Here is an 18,883-nt window from a genome sequence, read left to right as displayed (position 1 = left end):
AGCATGTCCCTCCTTCCTCCCGGGTTTCGGCACCAATGTAACACAGTTCGTATGTACGGGAAGAAGGAGGCGGGAACCGGTGAACGTTCAAACAAAACTTTAATATATAAATAAACAAATACAAAACGAAAGTAATGCCGGCAGACCCTCGCGGACGTCTGCCGGCCACACAAACATAATAAAACATAACATAAAGTCCAGGCCTGGTCCTCTCTCGTCCTTTACTGACGTCGCTCCTCCTTTTATGCCCCCGGAGCTCCTCCGTTAGAGACTCAAGGCCGGTGCGCCTCCCAGGTGATGCTCATTATCTCTCGCGTCACCGGCCTCGCGCCGTTCCCTCACGGCTCTCGTCCGCCCTGCTCGTCACAATCTTCCTTTGTGTTCAGCAGAACAAAGAAATTTATACAGGTTTGGAACAACTTGATGATGTAAATGATGACAGAATTTTCATTTTTGCGTGAACTTTCCCTTTAAAGCTGCTGTTTTTGGCCCTCTAGCGGTTAATAAACAAAACTGCACGCGTCTTGCGGAGGAACATTCTAGCCGGAGCTACTTTTCTCCATGTAAGTCTATGGCGAGTCATGCAGTTTCTGTGATACTCTGCGGCGAGTCCTACCAGTCTGGTCTGAAATGGTCCGAATATAAACACTTATTATAAGTGTACCATAATGATTCAGGATAAGACAAAAAACACGGTTTGGAAAATGGATTCATGTTGTATATTCTCATTATATAATTTTTTTTACATTTTTAACACCAAAAAAGTTGTGGACTGCAGCTTTAAGTAAAACATGCATTTTTAAATATGATGGCTTCATTAACTTGATAATGATATTGACCATTTGAATCTAACCATGTCTTTGTCAACAATTGGAAAAGCCAGCCAACTTTAGCCTCAACCAAAGGGACGCTTTTTACCCTAAAATACTATACTTATATATTCTTCAGATATTAACAATCTGTTGATTTAATTACTTTGAGCAAAGTAATGAAGATCATTAACAAGACTTTCATGTCCAAGTATATTTGGTAATTTTTCACATAAATCTATAACATTTGAAAACACGTTAAATAGCAATATAACATTAAACCTATAGCACAGAATTGACTGTTGCTGCCCATGATCGTGTCAAGGAGCAGCCGAATTTCCCAGAGCGCCTATAAAAAGTTCTCTCAGCCAATAGAATGGCTTTGCTGAGGCAGGGGAAAATTGTTTAAGTTCAAATACTTTGTTTGGAGCGTGTTCAAATTCATTCTTACATTAGACTTCATAAGTATTTATTGCTTTCGGTCAGCTCTGCTGCGTTCTTGTTGTCTGGGGTAATTTACGCCGGCAGACAGCAGACCTCGTCCACCTGTGTGTCAGCCATTTTGACAGGCTGAAAGAGGGGCGGCCATCCAGTGTGACAGCTGTCAGACAGGGTTTGACTGGATGTGCTTTCATACCTAGAGATGTTCATACACACACTCAAAAGCACATGAAAGCACAAACTCACAGATGATTCGACATCAAAATGAGGTGGCGACACAGAACATGACAGCGATCGGGTGACGAGTGATACACAGCTGTGTGTGTGTGACAAGAGAGAAATAGAGAGAGAGCAAAGCACTCTGGGATAGAATGAAAGCTTGTTTCTTTGAGCTTTGACACTGCTGGGCTTTCTTTGAGCTTCACAATCATCTGATACTCCTGATTTTGCCTGCTGGTGCTGAGACAGAGAGGATATCGCTCATATCCCACAATCCCATTAAGTCGTGGGCGTCCATATGTGTCACATTATGCACGTCATACAGTATGTATCTGTGGCAGTGACATTTAAACCCCTGAGATCAAACAGAAGTGTTTCATCTGTTATTTCTCTTTGTCTCATTTCAGCTTTCAGTGGCAAATACCGCTGACGCTCGCAGTGGGAAACTCCAGTCACATATCAACAGACACCATCATCTGGGTCTCCAATAAAACAGGTACCAGTTAATCACAGTGCTTTTATTAGCATATGGACACATCACATTCAAGCCATTTTATGCATGAAGTATTTTTTGTAATACATTAGACCTGAACAAAAATAAGTGTCATGTCCTTGACCCATGAAGTCCCTATCACCCAGTGACAGATACTAAATACTTATTTACTTTTATTTGATTTCCTCATTAAATTGAACTAATTCAGCTCTCAAGACCTGCCTTTATGTAAATTCCTTCATACTAAACTCGTCAATGCTATTCTTCAGTGATTCCCACACTGTTGCAGCAGCCACACGTCTACCATCATTATATTCAATTCTATTCCATTCCTCTCCTTTGGGAGAACCAGGCGGATTTTCTTTGGAAGGAGCCACAGTGAGTCAAATTCCAAGACCCAGAATTGAATTTTCTCTGCGAGTGATCCGTTTGGCTCAGAGCTCAGAGTTCCCCTGATTATGAGGCCATTTAACAGCCTCCATTTTCTGCTCACCTTCCCTGAAATACAGCCCTCATCAGGGCTACAATGCAGATTGCACAGAGCCGGAGACAATGACTCTTAAAGGAAACACAGACTGTAACATTAAGACCCCATTTATATGCATTAACTCAACGGATGACTCTTACAATCTGTCCGCTGACGGTTGGATGCTTCCTGGATCACGATACACTGCAAATCCATTGAGTCCATGAGCGCTCGAAAACACTTAACCAGTGCATTTGTTACCCATGAAAAAGCACAAGGTCTGGCTGGAATTTTAAAGGATGAGAATGTGGCAAACACATTAGATTACAGATGTTGTCATACAAAACACTGAATGAATCGTCTCTTCGTGTATATTTCTATGCAGGACTGCTTTTATGACTTCATTCCAAAGATGATAAATTTAAACACTGATATCCATAAAAAGCTTTGCAAGTTCACAGTCAGGTAGAATATATCAGTCCATATATACTGACTGGTTTAATTTTCAGTTATATTTCATTAGAAATGAAATAATTTTATGTTTTATATACATTTTGTTTATTTTATTATTATGAACCCTGTTATCTGAATATATTCACATCTGTCTGTGAGCATCTAGGCATCATTTAACGTTGTGTGTTTCTGTTTATATGCATGTGAGTTAAGCTACAGTGACTGTCAGAAGTGTCATTAAACATCTGTTTCATGTTATTTTTTTCTGCTGTATTTATAGAGACTCACAGAGTGGGTCACATGAGCGGCGAGACGTGGTTGCTGGGAAACATCAATCAAACGGGCTACTTCAGAGTGAACTACGACCTCCACAACTGGAGACTTCTCATTCAACAGCTGATGACCAACCCAATGGTATTTCTTTCTTCCGCCTCTGTCAGTCGTTCTGACTCTTTCTATTTCATCCAAAGCATTTCCAAGTTTTTCTTTCACCCTTTTGTCACGATTCTTCCGTTTTCTCATTCTTCTCATCACTTCCTGCTGCATTGTAAATGTCTGTGCTGTTCTCTCACGGCAGATCATCTCTGTGGGCAACAGGGCCGGTCTGATTGATGACGTCTTCAACCTGGCGAGGTGGGTTCAGTTTGTTATACGACCCCTCTGGAAACATGCAGAGTCATTCAGAGAGTCTGATTCCTGCACTAGAGATCAATTTAACAGCCTTCAAACCCCTGCAGAGACTCCTGGATGATTCTGGCTAATTGTGTCCTGCTTTTTACTGTCACAGTAACTGTCATATTATTTCAGGAGGTCGTTCACCTGCAGTGAGAAAGTACAAAGTGACAGTGGCGAGGAAAAACTCTTGGAGTATAAAGGCCTATTGAGTCAGATTCTGTATTTTTAGCACAAAAAAAAGAAAAAAGAGCATCTCTATGAGTCATTTTTATCATAGTTAAGATAAATCAATAAATTGTACTAACTAAATATACCGATTTAGTTATTCCATGAAAGCTCAATAATGATTGTTTAAAAGATTTCATTTTCCCTACTTTTACAAAACTAGACCTTAAAGGATTAGTTCACCCAAAAATGAAAATTCTGTCATTTATTACTCACCCTCATGTCATTTCACACCCGTAAGACCTTCGTTAATCTTCGGAACACAAATTAAGATATTTTTGTTGAAATCTGCGTGTCAAATCATGATTCGGATCACGTGTCAAACCGCCAAACTGCTGAAATCACATGACTTTGGCACTCCGAACCGCTGATTCATAATGCTCCGAAGCTTCATGAAGCAGTATTTTGAAATCGGCCATCACTAAATAAGTCGTTATTTTGTTTTTTTGGCGCACCAAAAATATTCTCATCGCTTTATAATATTAATATTGAACCACTATACTCACGTGAACTGATTTAAATATGTTTTACATTAATGGATCTTGAGAGCGGAAATGTCATTGCTGGCTATGCAGGCCTCACGGAGCCATCGGATTTTAACAAAAAATATCTTAATTTGTGTTCCAAAGATGAACAAAGGTCTTACGGGTGTGGAACGACATGAGGGTGAGTAATTAATGACTTTATTTTCATTTTTGTGTGAACTAACCCTTTAAGTTATTTTCTATTCCTTATAAAAAGATCAATTTTAATAATAATAAACCTCATTTTTTGATGACACATTTCTAAAACCTGATTTTCCTAAAATTAGCTTAATGGTAATACATCATAAGAATCAAAGAACAGACAGGGGGCTTGTACCTAAAGTTACAGCAGACATTACAGAAATCAGTGCAAATGGATCTTCATCTTCCTGGGATTTCAAACGATTACATCATGACTGACGATCTGTATGAATGTGAATGTGTTGAAAGACTCAATGACTTGTTCATATTAACATCCATCTCGGTTGATCTGCTGGTCAGCCGAGACATTATTTGGGATGAGATTACAAATGGACCATCTATATCAGGGTTCTTCAAATCCGGCCCTGGAGTGCCACTGTCCTGTAGAGTTTAGTTCAGATGATGTAAAGCATTTGTTTCACATCATCTGAAGCTGCATGCACTCTTTTTCTGTTCTGTACTGTACTCTTGATCTTCTTTTCTCCTTTAGTTGAGAAGGGGTTATTGAAGTAAAAGCCTTTAGCTCATCAAGATGAGACCTGCGGTGAGACTACTGAGCCGTTACTGCCATAGAGGATAATAAGAAAGTGAGGGAAAACCTCTGTTTACCCGCCTTTCCACTGCTGTCTCATCGTGTAGATCCTTCAGAGCTTCATCATTAGCTGGAAAATCACACATGTCCATTAATGTGAGAGGAAGAAAGACAAAACAGTGAAGGTAGATAGAAAGCCACAGGCTGCCAAGCTGCCATTCGTCCCTTTAGCAATGACTGCTCCCCCTAGGGTTCTCTCTGTTTGATACAAAGACTCACTAATTCTGCTTAATGAAGGAAATATTCACTCACTGGCAGCTACTCTTGATGATACAAACCAACTGATTCATTTCTCAAGCCAAATCAGTGTTTGGGTTTCACTGGTGGACTTTTTTAAACATTGAATGTTGTTGTTTTGTACAGATTGTACAATTCATTCATTTTGGACAGTCATTTTTATTCTTCCACCAAACTAAATGAGGAATCTGCCAGATGCTCTGCTAGCATTAGCACCGCTGTTCATCATAGTGAAACGACAGGCTCATCTGCCGGCGCTGTGCGGCTCATGTTGAGCTAGACAGGGCTTTAACAGGCATTTGGAGAGTTGTGTTTTTGACCACAGATGTTTCCTAACCACGATGATTCAGTCAACTGACAACAAACCCGCAGGGAAACTTGTGTTTATTGCGTCACATTATTGCAGAGAAAGGAAACCTGTTCCTCCTGCGTTGTAGTACGTCATGTTCATTTAGCCTGTTTATTCGGCTCGGCCTTGTTTACCAAAGAGCTTGATAATTGAAACTTAAGAGGACTGAAGGCAAATCCTTTTGTTCCTGATTTTAGTCTGGTTTGTACATATTGTTTGTCTCTTTTGTTTACAGCTACTCTTAATAAAAATGAGCGGATGTTAAAAGGATGTCGTATTCAACCTCAGGGCTCAGATCTGTGGAGGTGGTTATTGGCTCTTACGTTCTCGAGAAGCGAAAATGCCAACCTGCATATTAAAAACAGCATCATCGTTAATCACAATGTGTAAAATGTCTCATTTCTCGGTAAATTACTGGGATGATAAAGGGTGTTCATATGACTGAGGAAACTGAATGGGCGCCGCTGCCTTGAGTGATGTTACCTAATTAAATGCCCCTTGTGCTCATGGGAGTCACTCACACAGATCAATACTGCCTCACAAAGCCTTTATTGTGATTATGAATTACTGGATCAATTGAAGAAGAAAGCTGGTGTTTGTGAAGAATATAATATAATATAATATAATATAATAATTTGGGATTTTAACATCTAGTCTTACTTGCTTTATATATATATATATATATATATATATATATAAAACGCTCGCTTGCTGCATCCAAAATCACATGTCAGAGTAGCTACTACATTTGTATTTTAATTTACTTCACAACCATTAAAAAAGTATGTTCTATGTAGTATGAATATGGGTAGTACACTGAACAAAATTATAAACGCAATACTTTTGTTTTTGCCCCCATTTTTCATGAGCTGAACTCAAAGATCTAAGACTTTTTCTATGTACACAAAAGGCCTATTTCTTTCAAATATTGTTCAAAAATCTGTCTAAATCTGTGTTAGTGAGCACTTCTCCTTTGCCGAGATAATCCATTCACTTCACAGGTGTGGCATATCAATAAAAGTCTTAGATCTTTGAGTTCAACTCATGAAAAATGGGGGCAAAAAAAAGTGTTGCGTTATTAATTTTGTTCAGTGTATAAATAAAATTCAAATGTACTGTGCCACTACACTGCGATTCCTAAATCCTCTCCCATGGCCTAATGGAATAGTAAAGTGGTCCATCGAATGCACCCTTCTCAATCTCAGCAGAAAAAATAGGTCATCCAAGTACTTTTCGCCTATTGTTTTTCAAAATTATGTTTTATTAAAGTTCGGGAGGAGCATGTTCTGATAATCTACCTAATTAGCATATATATTCACCGTTTTCCTATGCCCCATGATGCTTTGCACGAATTATGGGTGTAACTTCCTTTAAACTGTAAACAATCAGTGAAATGTTCGCTCTGTGAATGCAATAATACGCTTTTTTTGACAGATAATGAATTGTATTTACCTGCTTTAGAAACATTCCAGTAAAAACTGTTAATAGGAATTAGAAGTGAAAAGAGGAAACAATTACATTTTAAAGCATCCGTGTGAAAAAAAAACCTGGAAAGAGACCAGGATCAGGGGGGATAAACTTGGGGAGAGATTGCTGAGAGGCATTCCAGTGAAATATTCATGGGATATATCGTAAATTACATCGGGAGAACAGACCACAAATGCAGAGTATATGTTGTCTTTTTTCATACAGCTGAATACAAAGGGAAAACAATAAAATAATCAGAAGGAAAAAAAAGCAGCAACTGAAAAAAGCTCTTGCCATAGATATTCTTGTGATACCACATCACATTAAAATTCCAAGCGTTACGTTATTCTCCTGACATCTGAAAATAAATCATGAAAGTAATTCAGTCAAACTGACAGATAATGATTATTTGTAGTGCAAGCTTATATTTTGAAATTATTCGTTTCAGCTTTTTTGAATGGAAGTACCCCAAACCAGAAGTGTCACCCATAATTCAAAATGTAGCAGGAAAAAGGAAGATAGCCAACCTAGCTTTATCCCAGCATCCTTTCACCACCCCATCTCCTCACACTTAAATATTTCCTGTCCCAACCTGGGGGGAGTACACTGGGTTCAGACCAAATTCCGAGTTTGGAGCCCTCCCCTCGGACAGCACGGCAAATATGCATTCAGCAATGCTATAATTTGTGTACTATATAGTAGGGAAGTGTTCGATTTCGATGCAGTGCATTGCTTATATACACAAGGGAAAATCAATGACAAGCCAAAACAAGGCAAACTACAAGCTAAAAGACTACATGACACTATAATATAATAAAATGTGCTTAAAGGGATAGTTCAACCAAAAATGAAAATTATTCCATGATTTACTCACCCTCAAGCCATCCTAGGTGTATATGACTATCTTCTTTCAGATGAACACGATCGGAGATATGTTTAAAAATATCCTTTAGTCCTCCAAAAGGCCTTCTGAATCGAACTGATACCTTTGTTTAAGACAAGTATTCTTATTTAAAACTTTATTAAGTAAAATAACAAGCTTCCGGCGTGACAGCCATTCGCATTCGACATACGTCCAAAAAGCGTTAACTTCTGCGACATAGTACACAATGCCATGATGTTCTACCAAAGTCCCTTTAAGACAAGTCATTTCACTCGGTGGCCATCTTTGAAATGCCTCTCAGGCATTCAAGTGCAGCTCCTATCTCTTTGAATGGGGAAACATCAAATTCGCTAAAGCTGTTTGCCAAGCTTTCGATTACATTTCATATCTGAAATCACCAATGAAATCTGACAACATCTGTCTCATACATTTTGTTTCTAAACGCTCGAAAAATGACAAAAAACTATTTTTCAAGCTGGATCAAGCTAATGCACAGTCCTAAATGTGCGTCTCGTGTCTTATTTCGGAGGCGCGCGTCTGACTGTTTCTATAGAAACCGGAGCTTCTAACGGCTGCTGCAGTGACGCGATGACTTTACCAATCGGTGATTGGTTCTTATTTAGAAGGCGGGACTTATTTCACCATATTGCGCGTTGCACTTTCTCCCATTCATAATAATACGAGTGACGCGTCTTGTGTTATTCTATAGTCTTTGGTTCTACACAATTGCTGCATCCCAATTCGCCTACTTATACTACGTTCTAAAAGTATGTACTGTTTTTGTAAAAAAAAAAAAGTACATACTTTTGAGTGTGTAGCAGAAGAGTATGCAAGCTTTGGGACATACTACCTCAACATAATCGCGTCTTTAACAGACGTTCTGTCGCTTTAGTCAAAGTCCCTTTAAGACAAGTCATTTCACTCGGCGGCCATCTTTGAAACGCCTCTCGGGCATCCTGGGCATCATGCCCTATCTCTTTGAATGGGGAAACATCAAATTCTCCAAAACTGTTCGCCAACCTTACGATTACATTTCATATTTGAAATCACCAATGAAATCTGACAACAGCTGTCTTATAAATGTTTTATCCAAACGCTCGAATCATGACAAAAAACAGTATTTTTTAGGCTGGATCAAGCTAATGCGCATGCGCAGACCTAAATGCGCGTCTCTTCTGCTTTAGTTAGGCAACCTGTAACTGTTTAAACTACCCTGTCAATCATCTTGTCACAGTTAAAATCCTCCACGTTGAATTAAATTTAATTTCCTACCGTTTCTGAGAGAAATGTAGTCGCACGTTTATCTGCCAGTCAGAGAACTCTCCTCATCTTTGCATAATAATGCATTTAAAAGTTAATGACCAAACACATCGTTATAAAAGTTCACAATGCTGTTGCAGATGAAATATAATGTGGATAACATTTAATAAATATCTTTTCGTCAGGTTAGATACTGATTATTAATCATTCAAGCTCCTTTATCTTAACCGCTCTGCAACCGTCGGTCTCGCACATCCGTCATGTTTGTAGTTTTTTAACACTTTTTATTTGTATTTGTAGTTCTAATCGAATCCTCGTCCACAGCGCAATGTGTTATTGGCAATATTAGCTGTTAAAAGTGTGCACGGATCTGCACTTCGAATTCTAACCGGAAAAAGTAGACCATCCGGGTGTCTTTGGAATACTCATTTCAACATACTACAATTTGGGACACACTAATTCTTTTTTCGAATACTATTTAGGACGGATAGTATGCGAATTGGGACGCAGCAAATTACATGACATGGCTTGACCTCGAGGTTGACCTCGTTGCTATGGATGATGTCAACACGCTTACTAGCTATGCCCACAGTGATTGGCTGATAGAGGAGGGGTCTCTGTCAGTGATATATTCTTAGAAATATTGTAAAATGAGGTATTATGTTGCCATATTCAAATAAAGATTTTAAAATAAAAAGTTGTTATATTTATATAAAGATTTTAAAATAAAAATGTTGCCACCGACTCCTCACTACTCTGGGTTTGGGCTAAATTGCAAGCTCAGAGCCTCGCCTAGGACAGCACAGGATCAGGAAAGACTCACAGGCCGGAATTCAAACTTGGGTCACCCGAGCTGCCCACAAGCCTATCGGCGGCAACAATAGGATATTAATTTCAACTTGACAGCATTGTTTTATTCTCCATCATTCAATACATTTTGCCTGTAGCCCTGTACATAAATGAAACTTTGTCATGTCATCGCAGATTGAAATCTATACAGTGGGTACAGAAAGTATTCAGACCCCCTTAAATTTCTCACTCTTTGTTATATTGCAGCCATTTGCTAAAATCATTTAAGTTCATTTTTTTTTTCAGATAAATGTACACACAGCACCCCATATTGACAGAAAAACACAGAATTATTGACATTTTTGCAGATTTATTAAAAAAGAAAAACTGAAATATCACATGGTCCTAAGTATTCAGACCCTTTGCTCAGTATTTAGTAGAAGCACCCTTTTGATCTAATACAGCCATGAGTCTTTTTGGGAAAGATGCAACAGGTTTTTCACACCTGGATTTGGGGATCCTCTGCCATTCCTCCTTGCAGATCCTCTCCAGTTCTGTCAGGTTGGATGGTAAACGTTGGTGGACAGCCATTTTTAGGTCTCTCCAGAGATGCTCAATTGGGTTTAAGTCAGGGCTCTGGCTGGGCCATTCAAGAACAGTCACAGAGTTGTTGTGAAGCCACTCCTTCGTTATTTTAGCTGTGTGCTTAGGGTCATTGTCTTGTTGGAAGGTAAACCTTCGGCCCAGTCTGAGGTCTTGAGCACTCTGGAGAAGGTTTTCGTCCAGGATATCCCTGGTGCTGCCACCACCATGCTTCACTGTTGGGACTGTATTGGACAGGTGATGAGCAGTGCCTGTTTTCTCCACACATACCGCTTAGAATTAAGGCCAAAAAGTTCTATCTTGGTCTCATCAGACCAGAGAATCTTATTTCTCACCATCTTGGCAAACTCCATGCGGGTTTTCATGTGTCTTGCACTGAGGAGAGGCTTCCGTCGGGCCACTCTGCCATAAAGCCCAGACTGGTGGAGGGCTGCAGTGATGGTTGACTTTCTACAACTTTCTCCCATCTCCCGACTGCATCTCTGGAGCTCAGCCACAGTGATCTTTGGGTTCTTCTTTACCTCTCTCACCAAGGCTCTTCTCCCCCGATAGCTCAGTTCAGCTATAGGAAGGGTTCTGGTCGTCCCAAACGTCTTCCATTTAAGGATTATGGAGGCCACTGTGCTCTTAGGAACCTTAAGTGCAGCAGACATTTTTTTGTAACCTTGGCCAGATCTGTGCCTTGCCACAGTTCTGTCTCTGAGCTCTTCAGGCAGTTCCTTTGACCCAGGGCCGGCCCAAGACTTTTTTGGGCCCTAAGCAGAATTTTATTTGGGGGCCCCTCGTTAGAATAACTTAAGATAAACAGTATCTTATTATATAAAAAATAAATGTTAATTTACAAAACGCACAATATTAAATCACATACTTAAATAAAGACATAAAATGAACAGATCAGGTGGATCTGTAACAAGATAACAATAATAAATGTATTAACATTAAAGGAATAGTTCACCCAAAAATGAAAATTCTGTCATTTCCTCACTCTCAGGTTGTTTTAAACCTGAATGAGTTTCTTTCTTCTGTTGAACATAAAAGTTATTTTGAAGAATGTGGGTAACTAAACAGTTGCTGGTCCTCATTGACTTCTATAGTGTATTTTTTCTATTAAGTCAATGGGGACCAACAACTGTTTGGTTACCCACATTCTTCAAAATGTTCAGCAGAAGAAAGAAGTTAATACAGGTTTGGAACAACATGAGAAAGAGTAAATAATAATTTTTCATTTTTTGGGTGAACTATCCCTTTAAGGACAAGCCTGGACCTGCACGCATGTAACAAAAAGACACATTCATTTTTTCTCAAATGATTACTTTAGACATAACCAACTGTGTTTATGTAAACCTAGTGAGTATTTGACAATATTAGCGCAATCAGACGTAATCGGGCGCTGTTTGCCAGGCTTTTAGTGTGCATGCGCTTCAAGTTTCTGCTCTTAGAAAAAGCGCATGTCAGAACAGCATATGAATGAAATGTTTAACCGGCAAGGCTTTAAAGCATATGCAAATAATGAACTTTTGTGACTGTGAATAAGTGCAGTGTCCCGTGAGTGTAACTCTATTGCTGCGTTAACATGTGATGTAGGGCTGCACGGTATTGGAAAAAACTGACATTGTGATTTTTGTTTTTCTGCAATATATGTTGCGATATGAAATAAATTTAACAGATTACTTGAATAGCTCTATTTGGAAAGAATAATTCTAGAACGATTGGGGTGATTTAAATGACATAAATGAGTGTTTTATATTTTTCAGGTAAGTATTCAGATTCAGAAAATGAATAATCAAATGTAAAATAACACTGCATAGTCTTCACTGTATGAATTGAATATAATTAATCTGTTAAAGCAAATTTTCTCTTTGTATTTTGTTGTTTGTTAACATTCATGAAACAGAAAGCAGCAAGCCTGCTGTGACTTTAAGACACATCCGTTTTCTTTGTTTGCATTACCTAAGCCATAAGAAACTGTGTTTACAAGGACATTTTGACATAATTCTGCGTGTATATGTCCGTTCAAACACAAATATGCGGAACTGGTCTGAAAGCAATTCGGTGTTCATGTGCGTCTGCGCGGCTCCGTGTGACAGGACCTAAACACGTGTAACTTTGGTTAATCATTGCAATTCCTTTGATATGACTATCGTGGATACGCACATCGCAATATCGATGCTAAAACGATGCATTGTGCAACCCTAATGTGATATGAATGTACGTCGAGTTGTACAGTATTATTGGGACGGAGGCACTAGAACTGAAATTGATCAAGCTGTCATTTCATATGCTCTTGGGGGCCCCCTGGTGGCTACGGGGGCCCTAAGCAGCCGCTTAGTCCGCTTATGCCTTGGGCCGGCTCTGCTTTGACCTCATGATTCTCATTTGCTCTGACATGCACTGTGAGCTGTAAGGTCTTATATAGACAGGTGTGTGGCTTTCCTAATCAAGTCCAATCAGGATAATCAAACACAGCTGGAGTCAAATGAAGGTGTAGAACCATCTCAAGGATGATCAGAAGAAATGGACAGCTCCTGAGTTAAATATATGAGTGTCACAGCAAAGGGTCTGAATACTTAGGACCATGTGATATTTCAGTTTTTCTTTTTTAATAAATCTGCAAAAATGTCAACAATTCTGTGTTTTTCTGTCAATATGGGGTGCTGTGTGTACATTAATGAGGAAAAAAATGAACTTGATGATTCTAGCAAATGATTTTAGCAAATGATTTTAGCAAATGGCTGCAATATAACAAAGAGTGAAACATTTAAGGGGGTCTGAATACTTTCCGTACCCACTGTAAATCAAAATATTTATTGCATTTTTGAAAAAAAAAAAAAAAGGGTCAGCACCCAAGGATCACCTATTGCCTCAATGCATACAGTGTCTTTGTGCAGATTGCTGAGGCAGATTGCCAGCAACAGCCAGTTTAGGATTGTTTGTGATTTGGGGCCCTATAATACACCCGGCGCAATGCGACGCAAGGCGCAGCGCAACGTGTGTTTGCTAATTTGAGTCCGGCACCGTTCGCGTTTTCCCGTTCAGCGCCACGTCCTTAAATTAGTAAATGCATTTGCGCCAGTTAGTGCGCCCATGGGCGTGCTGGTCTAAAAAAGAGGTGTGTTCAGGCGCATTGCACGCGCATTGCTATTTTAAGGAGCTGAAAATAGACTGCGCCATAGAACAACTCAAACCTGGTCTAAAGTCTAAAGTCAATGGGGCAATGTTTTTTTTGTTAGAGCGCGTTGGTAGAAACTGCGCCTCTGGGCGCGTCCACAGTGCGCGTTGACTTTGCTTATTACACACAGGGATGCGCATCACACAAACATGCCAAATATTAAAAATAAAAGGATTACAGTGTAAAAGAATATTATTGTGTAGGCTACATAAATATAAAAATGTAATGATGAATAGTCATTGCGTGTATTAGAATTAGGCTACCTATTTTCAATTCAGCCTATTACTACTTATAATGATGAACGAAATTGGCGAATTAATTGAACAATCGTGCCAATACACACACATATATATTAACTGACTCATCGCGTGTACGCCATGTAAATAGCAATCCGCCATGGCGCGAGCGCATCTTGCTCTTAAAGGGAATGGGAGATGACACTCTGATTGGTTTATTGAACGTTACGTCCATTACTCATTTAGAGAATAGGGACAACCCATTTCAAAAATGCGCCCCGGCGCACGGACCGTTTTTCCGTCGTTAAAATAGCAAAAGTGGATTTGGACACGCCCTGAGTGCACCTGCGCCGTGCGCTTTACACTTTGCGTTTAGATCGTTAAAATAGGGCCCCAGGTCTTAGTGACTTACAGTAGGAGTCCTCTTGACTACCCCTAACTTTTCACAGATTTAGCAGCTGGTTTTAGTGCTAAAATGCTTTGTGAAACACTATTAGTGCAAACATTTAGGAGTCCTAAAAGGAGGACTGACATGCCCATTATTTTTTAAAAGTTTCTCCTAAATCAGCAACTTAGGAACTACATTTAGCCTTAAGATGTTTTGTGAATACGGCCCCAGTTTTCTGTATCTGCTTCAGTAAATTTTTAAGCAATTAACAGTTGCTGTTAACAGTCATTACTGTGATCACCAGCTACACACAGCGTTTTGAACTTCCTTAGAAACGCTGATCTGTTCCTAACCCAACATTAGCATCATTAACATGTTGTTGCCATAAAGACAGAAGGTTGTTTTGTTTGTGGCACTTGTGAAACATCACAACACCTGTCAACGTTTCTGTCATACAACACAATCTCACACAACAGGGAGAAAGATTTAAAGAACAATGCCAGGAGACTATTTTGGTTACTTTTCCATATTCTTTTCCTTTGACACAATATTTTTTTTTACAGAGTGAGCTTTCATTTGACTCCTGCTTGAAATGCTCTGCTCAAGCTCCGTCTAAATGAGCTACAATTACAGGCCAATTTAGAAGTCAATGATTTATTTCTGAGACTGTTATGTTATTTCAGTGTCATTTGTGTGTGTGTGTGTGTTTTCACATCCCAAAATCATGAGAGTGATCAGCTCATTCACTACTGTGCTTGCCAACAGTAGGGAAAACGTCAGTGCCTCATGATATTTTTATGGTCATGCTGTTTTCTTTTATTTTTAATGAATATTTCTCCTGAATAATAGAAAAAGGAAGTATTTTATGGAAAGGATCAACTAAATGGCCTTTTTCCAGTCGCTGCTGTCGGAATGTGGTAATAATGGAAGTGTCTCTAAATATAAATGACAGTATTATGAAGCAATGTTTTTAAATTCCTTATTTTCCCTCTGAAGAAGAACCACACTTAATATACTTTAATATTTTATACACACTTTAATATCTTGTTCTACTATGTCTTTAAGCACTGAAGCTAAATTGGAAACACAACATAATTAATGCACATGCAATGTAATTAATGTGAAGATCTTGACTCAAAACTGCATAAATCCTGAGAATATACATTGAATATTTTCATGTAATCAGTGTGAAAGAATAACAGCCGATGAGTGTTTCAAGTGCCTTGGCATCATTATAGACTGATTAACTGTTTGTTTAAATACAATTATTGCTCATTAGACCACGGTTTAATGCTTGAAACTGGTTAACGACACCTTGGATACAATCAATGCCACATACACATCTGTTAATCATTGTAAAAACTAAATTTTGTTCCCTTAAAACTGCTCAATAATCGGAAATTAATGCATGCCCGAGGTTAACAGCTACTCAGATTTGGGTTTGCACTAAATGTCAATTATTCCTGACTTTAACATTTTAGCTTTTACTCATTTTATGAATATTTTGGATGCTTTTAAATATTACAGAGCAAAGATATTACATTAATATCATATTTGATGAGTCTCCTTCCTTTTACAATATATTAACAGGCTGTTCAACGGAAGATAAACATAGTTCCTGATCTTAATTAGACACAAACCTCTTTGAACACTTTGAGCTAAAAGTCTTCTCAGTTAAACAGTATTAATTTACCGTTGCTTGATATCCTAAATGCATTTGCTACTTCACCATGGAGATGTTGAAATAGTTTCTAATTCTTAACATCCTCAATTGTCTCCTGCTAATGTTAATGCAAATCAGTTTTTCTGGAAATGTTAAAAACCTCCTTGGGTAACAGTGGGTGTCTGTGAGTAACTGTGATTAATGTCCCAATTAAATGTGTGTTGGGTGAATCTGTCCTCTGGAATTTAATGAGTCCGTTTTCAAGTCTGATCACTTCCTTTTTCGCCTGACCTCTGATTCGGAGCGCTTATGTGCCCTGCATGAAATTATGAGAAATGAAGATTAATTTCCAGCGTTATGAGTCAGAGTAAAGCCTTTAAGCTGGAACATAAATATGATCTCAACTAGATTTTACTTTTTCTGAGTGGTGCTTGCTTCACTGTAAACCCTAACACTTAAAATTATTAATTGGTTTGAGTTGGACAAACTTAAATTAAACAAAGTAGTTCAGTCAAATTAACTTTTATGAGTATTTAGCACTTTCTTTTTCTTTCAAGTTCACAGAACTGATATATTTTAAGTAAACTGAACTGTTTCAGTGTTTTCAGTTTTATTAACTTTTTTTTAATTATTATTTAGACTAACTTAAGTTTAACTGAAACTGGACTGGGATTTCTATTCCCAAGCATGCAATGCCTATGGCACTCATAAGGGAGAGTAAATGCTAAAATTAAGTGTTATATAATGTTTTTGTTCAAAATTAATGTTAAGTGGGAGATTAATGTGGGTTTTTAGAGAGTTACCATCATTACAAGAGGTGCATGCAGCTTGGTTGGAGAGCAAGTATGTTAAATGCTTTATATTGCTAATTCCGCAAGTGCTATACCATGTTACTATTGTTAACTATACTATACTATGCTATACTATTGTTAACATGTTAGCAAATTAGCAAGTTAGCATTTTCAGAACTAACTTGTTATAGCTAGCTATGTTTACATTAATAAAATGTAATCACATTGAGATTACATTATAATTTTAAGTTAAATGTATGAATTAGTGTACTCAAACATTTCAAGTTAAAGGATTAGTTCACTTTCAAATTAAAATTTCCTGATAATTTACTCACCCCCAAGTCATCCAAGAAGTCGAAAAGAAATTAAGGGTTTTGATGAAAACATTCCAGGATTTTTCTCCATATAGTGAATGGCCTCCAAACGGTCAAAGTTTGAACTAAATTGTCATATACAATATGCTAGTGCAAGTATATAACAATTAGTTCAAACTTTGACCTGTGGAGGGCAGTAATACACTTAGTAGTGTCTACACTGCCGGAATTCTAATAGAGAAGAAGAAGAGAGCTAGTTCAAGGTGAGCATTTATGGTAAAAATGTATACATTTTTTAAATTTTTTTTAGAAAATGAGTGATGGTTTCTCTAGATAAGACCCTTATTTCTCGTCGGGGATCATGTAGAACGTTTTGAAGCTGCACTGAAACTGTAATTTTGACCTTCAACTGTCTGGAGGCCATTGAAGTCCACTATAAGGAGAAAAATCCTGGAATGTTTTCATCAAAAACCTTAATTTCTTTTCGACTGAAGAAAGAAGGACATGGACATCTTGGATGACATGAGGGTGAGTAAATTATCAAGAAATTTTAATTTGAAAGTGAACTAATCCTTTAAGAACAATTAAAATGTATGAATACAAAATAAAAATCTGCCAGTTCTGCTTACTTAAACTTTGCATTTCTTAACTTAAAAATTTTGAGGCAACTGATTACTATAATTTTTTTGAGTTTTGCCTACTTATTCAGGTTTACAGTGTTGTGTAAAACTCACTGCTATGATGCTTGGGTTTCCAGAACGTTGTTATGTGGTTGCTAAAGTGTTCTTATTCTGAGCCTTACAGCAAAAAACAAAGCATTTGCTGATTTGTAAAGTCTCTCTAGTGTTTTTGCTCTAAGGATATCGGCCATTTTTCTTTGTTTCCGCTCTCATGGGAAAGTTGTGGGAGTTTCTAAAAAGATTGAAGGGAAAGTTGGTAGAGAACATGGAACAAAAATAAATGGAGAAGCACCGATGTGTGGCCTAGAAACACAGTCTCATTTGACTAGAGCCCAAGGTCCTGCTGAAATACATCTGGGATTTGATGAGCTCCTCTAAATGACAGTGGATATGTGCTGTTAATGCTCATGTCTGTGTTTTAGAAGAGATCTTATGTTTTATGGATTTATGCAAATTGAACACGAATGTAGCCGTACAGGAGAAGCTGTTTTTTTTTGTTTCTTACAGCGCATTATGACTCCCCACGCAGAGCACAATGCCTGGCAGTTATTCTAAACGAATGATGATGAACAAAATGAACTGTTTGTAATCAAATGATAACGATGTGTCTACCGAAGGGAAATATGCTTAAAATGTGCTGTTATCCTCTTCCACTCTTTCTTCTCTCTAGAGCGGGGTATTTGCCCCAAAACGTCCCCCTGCAGATGATCTCATATTTGTCTCAGGAGACTGAGTTTTTGCCCTGGCACGCTGCTAGTCGAGCTCTTTACCAGCTGGACAAACTCCTGGACCGCACTGAAGACCACAGCCTGTTCAGCGTGAGTCTTTTGTTGTCTGTTGTATTTTAACCTTGACTAGTGCAATAAGAAAGACACAGATGATATCTAGCAGCAAGTCTCAGATGACTCGACAGATCGAACTTCAGACTTCCTCTGATGCTCATACAAAACAACAGT

General features: G+C 38.3%; 1 protein-coding gene across 1 annotated transcript in view; it reads left to right on the top strand.

Annotated features, from left to right (window-relative positions):
- Positions 1-18,883, top strand: part of LOC125246445 (thyrotropin-releasing hormone-degrading ectoenzyme-like) — a 166,174-nt gene that overhangs the window by 118,595 nt on the left and 28,696 nt on the right. Inside the window, exons 10-13 of the mRNA XM_048157387.1 lie at positions 1,877-1,965; positions 3,162-3,295; positions 3,459-3,514; positions 18,598-18,745. Of these exons, the coding sequence (XP_048013344.1) occupies positions 1,877-1,965; positions 3,162-3,295; positions 3,459-3,514; positions 18,598-18,745 (427 nt within the window). The remainder of the gene's footprint in view (positions 1-1,876; positions 1,966-3,161; positions 3,296-3,458; positions 3,515-18,597; positions 18,746-18,883) is intronic.

Source organism: Megalobrama amblycephala, linkage group LG14, assembly GCF_018812025.1.
Source record: "Megalobrama amblycephala isolate DHTTF-2021 linkage group LG14, ASM1881202v1, whole genome shotgun sequence".
Lineage (NCBI taxonomy): Eukaryota > Metazoa > Chordata > Actinopteri > Cypriniformes > Xenocyprididae > Megalobrama > Megalobrama amblycephala.
The sequence above is the reverse complement of the archived record's forward strand: the minus strand, read 5'-3'. Positions and strand labels throughout refer to the sequence as shown.